The sequence below is a fragment of the Humulus lupulus genome, chromosome 5 (assembly GCF_963169125.1).
Source record: "Humulus lupulus chromosome 5, drHumLupu1.1, whole genome shotgun sequence".
NCBI classification, from domain to species: domain Eukaryota; kingdom Viridiplantae; phylum Streptophyta; class Magnoliopsida; order Rosales; family Cannabaceae; genus Humulus; species Humulus lupulus.
The window spans coordinates 242,781,490-242,786,688 of NC_084797.1; the positions used below are offsets into that span (position 1 = coordinate 242,781,490).

At 39.9% G+C, this 5,199-nt stretch overlaps 1 protein-coding gene across 2 annotated transcripts; it reads left to right on the forward strand.

The window, feature by feature from the left end:
• Nucleotides 1-798: 798 nt before the first annotated feature.
• LOC133778644 (protein NLP6-like) lies at nucleotides 799-5,199 on the forward strand. 2 transcript variants are annotated; one of them, XM_062218633.1, is made up of 5 exons: nucleotides 799-1,315; nucleotides 1,827-2,398; nucleotides 2,602-2,649; nucleotides 2,791-3,724; nucleotides 3,825-5,199. In XM_062218633.1, the coding sequence occupies exons 1-5, from the start codon at nucleotides 946-948 to the stop codon at nucleotides 4,985-4,987; spliced, it is 3,087 nt and encodes a 1,028-aa protein (XP_062074617.1). In that variant the 5' UTR covers nucleotides 799-945; the 3' UTR covers nucleotides 4,988-5,199. The 2 variants fall into 2 exon arrangements, with proteins under 2 accessions (XP_062074617.1, XP_062074618.1); XM_062218634.1 differs by having other exon boundaries at nucleotides 1,176-1,315; nucleotides 1,822-2,398.

A 5,199-nucleotide genomic window follows, 5' to 3' on the forward strand; every position in this document is an offset into this window, starting at 1 on the left:
ATTAATCTCAAGATTATCTCTGAACAATTCTTTAGCATGAATTCTCCAGAGTTTTCTCTCAAGAATCAGAAATTCGGTCTTTTACAATGGTGCATGACTTCTCTATTTATAGAGAAGGATGCAGAATACTATCCCACATATTTTGGGTAGTTACTCTTTTGTGAATAAAAATAAATGGCCTTAAATGCCAATAATCAGATATAAAAGGAAACGTTCCCCAAAGATCAGGAAACGCATAACTGACTAAATAATATCCCACGATTTTTGGGGATTTACATCAATAAATGAGGATCATATCCCATATATACAACACTTGTAGATATTCAAGGTAATCATTGCGTATCTCCAAGGCTTCAGCATCTAAGGTTTCACGTCATTGTGCGAGCCACTGACACTTCCCGAGCTGACATTTCTTTCGAGATGGCATATCGAGCTCGAGATCCCTGCTCCGAAGTTGTTCCTGAAGATGAGGGGCTCACAGAGCTATCCTTCGAGATCGAGATCATTTCGAGGTCACCATATTCGAGGTCTGTACCATACTTTGCAGGCTCCGATTTACAATCGTAGAGCATACCCTAACCCTCACGAGACCATTTAATGCGAACTCAGCTTTCGAGGTCATATTTGCTATGGCTCGAAATATGGGTATAACAATAAATAAATAAAAAAGTTGTTTTTGTAAAGTAAAGGAGGGTATTATTTCCCAGCTGGGTAATCGTGGTCCTGCGTAGCAGAGAATCACTACTCCGTATTTTATCCACATGCAGATATCTCGAAGCAAGTTGTGAAAAAACAACACTGTTTGATTCCACATGGAATCGCTCTGTTCATTTTACCACACCACCCACTTTCTCTCTCTTCTTTCTTTCTCTCATCTTTTCCTGATAGAGAGCGGATTTTCTCGCATACCAATCACCACTTCTTACACAAAAGAAGATTAAGATTATGTCCGAATCCGAAGAAGAAGCTGCTACTTCCTTCCCGCCAAGGTCTTCTAAGGAGGTTCTCATGGATTTCGACCTCGACCTCGATAATCCATGGCCGATGGATCAGATCGCTTTCGTCTCTAATCCCATGTCTCCTCTGCTATTCTCTTCTTCCTCTACTGACCACCCTTTCTCTCCTCTTTGGGCTTTTACCGATGCAGAAAACGAGGAAAATACTACTACTACTACTACGAATAATAATAATAATAGTAATAATAATAATAATAACAATAACTGTAGCAATACCAACAGTACTAACAATATTAACAATACTATTAAGCTCGGTCGACTTGCGAACTCAGCGGTGGCTGACTCTTCTCGGTTTTCCTGTGAGTTTTTCTTATTGAATCGCTCTTGTTCGTTTGTGGTCTGCGTTTGACTCGATTTCGTTTATTAACCAGATTTGTTTGTTTATCTGGTGATCTGTTTTGCTGTGGTTGCCTTGAATTTCTTTTTCTGAATCGAAAATGTCATAATTGTTCAACATACTTGGTATGAAGCAAAGAAAATAATAATTCGTGCGAAAATAGTTTCTAATTTGTTGGGTTTCTTACCTAAATGGTGCTTAATTGTCCAAATACTTGTTGCAATTATATGCACACACTCTGAAATAGTTGCTTTGGTCACTTGCTCGGATAGAACTTTGAAGATTGATTTTTTCTAAATTGGGTTTGCCAAATTCAGTGCCCTTTCTTTCATTTATTTCCAAAATTTATTTGAAAAGAGTTGGAAGTTGTTCTTGGAATTTAAGATTTTGTTTAACTTTAGAGTTCTTGAGTAAGTGTCGGAGTACTAGGTTCACTCATTTGTTCTTTTCGCTTTGAAATATCACAAGTACAGGTAATTCTAATTCAGTAGCAGAAAGGCCAGCTGGGAACGAGGAGAACAGATCACTTCCCTCCCCATTTTCGGGACTGGTACCAGTGGACAGTCCAAATGGGTACTATTGGATAAAAGAGAGGATGACTCAAGCACTTCGGTATTTGAAGGATTCAACTGACCAGCATGTTCTGGCTCAAGTTTGGGCACCAGTGAAGAATGGGTCTCGGTATGTACTTACAACTTCAGGGCAGCCCTTTGTTCTTGATCCAGATAGTAATGGACTCCATCAGTATAGAATGGTATCTCTGATGTATTCGTTTTCTGTGGATGGAGAGACCAATGGAGTTCTTGGGCTTCCTGGTCGTGTTTTCCGACAAAAATTGCCTGAATGGACTCCAAATGTGCAGTACTACTCCATCACAGAGTACCCTCGTCTCGATCATGCTCAGCATTACAACGTGCGAGGAAGTTTGGCTTTGCCTGTGTTTGAACCTTCTGGACAGTCTTGTGTTGGTGTACTTGAGCTTATAATGACTTCGGAGAAGATCAATTATGCACCTGAGGTTGATAAAGTCTGCAAAGCACTTGAGGTTGGATTCTTTTTTCCCTTGCCAAGTATATAAACTACTACTTACTCAACATTATATTTTGCACTATACCCCTTCTGGGTGTTGTAAATCAAATTTGATGCCCATATGATTATTGAGTCCTGTATGATAATCTTCATCAAAGCAGTCAATTATATTCAAACCTGGTGAATTATGATATTCACATAACTTTGGTTCTCCTGCAGGCAGTAAACTTGAGAAGTGCAGAGATATTAGATCACACTGATACGCAGGTGAGTTGCAACTATAATGTATATTCCAATTAGGCTTCCTTTTGGAAACAAGAAGATAAGTCTGGATTTTCTTTTCTTTTTTTTCATTTCTTCTCCCTCTACTCTCCCAGATTGAAATACTTGGCAATTCTTGTAAACCAGATTTGTAACGAAGGTCGTCAAAGCGCGTTGACTGAAATTTTGGAGATATTGACAGCAGCTTGTGAAACACACAAATTACCGATGGCTCAGACCTGGGTTCCATGCATGCATCGCAATGTTCTTGCTTATGGAGGTGGCCTGAAGAAAAACTGTACTAGTATTGATGGTAGTTGCATGGGACAAGTCTGTATGTCCACAACCGAAGTAGCGTTCTACATTGTAGATGCTCGGATGTGGGGTTTTCGAGAGGCATGTCTTGAGCATCACTTGCAAAAGGGACAAGGGGTTGCTGGGAGGGCTTTCTATTCTCGCAACTTATGCTTCAGCAGTGACATTACTCAGTTCTGCAAAAATGAGTACCCTTTGGTACACTATGCACGTATGTTCGAATTAACTAGCTGCTTTGCAGTCTGCTTACAGAGCAGTCACACTGGAAATGATAATTATGTGCTAGAATTTTTTCTGCCTCCTAACACAAATCCTTCTGAACAACATACTGTATTGGGATCCCTGTTGGCAACAATTAAGAAGCATTTCCAGAGTCTCAAGATTGCTTCTGGAATTGGACTTGAGGAAGAAGGGTTTGTTGAAGTTGTTAAAGTTTCTGCAACTGGGGGACTTGAATCGAACTTTGAATGTATTCGGATACCCCAAATTGCAGAATCACCCCCAGGACCTTGTTCCTTACCCAATGGAGGAGACATGGTGCAGCGAGATTTGTTGAAGCCGCAATTGACAGTAGGACATGATGCTGGAAATGGTGGACAAGACGCTGTTCATGATGGGGGAAACATGAATCATGTATCTGTTTCTGATAATAAAGAAACAAAGAAATCAGAAAGAAAGCGTGGGAAAACTGAAAAATCAATTAGTTTAGAGGTTCTTCAACAATACTTTGCTGGGAGTCTTAAAGATGCTGCAAAAAGCCTTGGTGGTATGGCTTTTTTCTTTTCCTTTCTAAAATGCTATTTAATGTTGCTAAAACCTTTACAAACCAGAGTCGGTTTGTTATTAAGATGATTTTTTCTTTGCAGTTTGCCCAACTACAATGAAGCGCATTTGCAGGCAGCATGGTATCTCGCGATGGCCTTCTCGCAAAATCAATAAGGTTAACCGTTCCCTCTCTAAGCTAAAACGTGTAATTGAATCTGTGCAAGGTGCTGAAGGAGCATTTGGATTAACTCCTCTAGCCACAAGTCCTCTTCCCGTTGCTGTTACCTCCGTTCCACGGCCTTCTACTTCAAATGGAACTATTCAGCAAAATTCACCGTGTCATGTACCCTGTGACCTCCCTTTGGAAAGGAAAGACTCACCAACAAATTCTTCATCTAGAAGAGAAGGGCATGCCGAAATTGAAGATCAATTGCAGGGAGGGGGGATATCAATTCAGAAAGACCTTATTCATGAAAACAGTGGATTTTATTTGCCTGAGAATAATAGAGGCTCAAACCACTCCAAAACGGGAAGTGGCTCAAGGGAAGTGAGTGGGGGGACCCCAACTTCTCATGGCTCATGCCAAGGTAGTCCTGCAAATGGAAGTATGATGCTAAAGGATCCATTTGCTTATTCCATTCATGAGCAATGCATTAAAGTAGAAGGCTCTCCCGAGTCAGCGCTCCAACCAACAGATGGTTACATTTTTTCAGTACCCGATGCTCTTGTGACAACTGAATCTCAAGAACCATTTGGAGGAATGCTAGTTGAGGATGCTGGTAGTTCAAAAGATTTGAGAAACCTGTGTCATGCAACAGATGCTATATTAGACGAGTCAGTTCCCGAGTATTGTTGGATGAACCCTCCTCCTCCTCCTCCTCCACCATGCTCTGAGTTCGCTCCCAATGACACAACCACAGATATCATTATTACTCAGACTCAACCAAATGTTAAAGTTAGTCAAGAGATGAGGAGTGTGACTATAAAAGCAACATACAGAGAAGATATCATAAGATTTCGATTATCTCTAAGTTGCAACATTGTTGAGCTCAGAGAGGAAGTAGCAAAAAGATTAAAATTGGAGGTGGGTACTTTTGATATCAAATATATGGATGATGACCAGGAGTGGGTACTGATAGCTTGTGATGCAGACCTACAAGAGTGCATGGATGTTTGTAGATCATCAGGCAGTAATATGATTAGACTCCTAATTCATGATATAATGCCTAATCTTGGTAGCTCATGTGAGAGCACTGAGGAGTGAAGATTAGCTTGTATATATAATCAATTTCATGTAACATTTTTTTTGTAGGTGCTGGGAAAGTAAAAGCTGTATATTTGGTTCTTAGAGCTTGCTTTCATTTAGGAATTTTTTTCAGTGAAATTGTAGAAAGCTCAGTTGTCTGTAATTCCCCCCTTTTTATATTAATTGTCTAATATATTTACAATGGCAAATGAATAATTTTGTTGGAATTA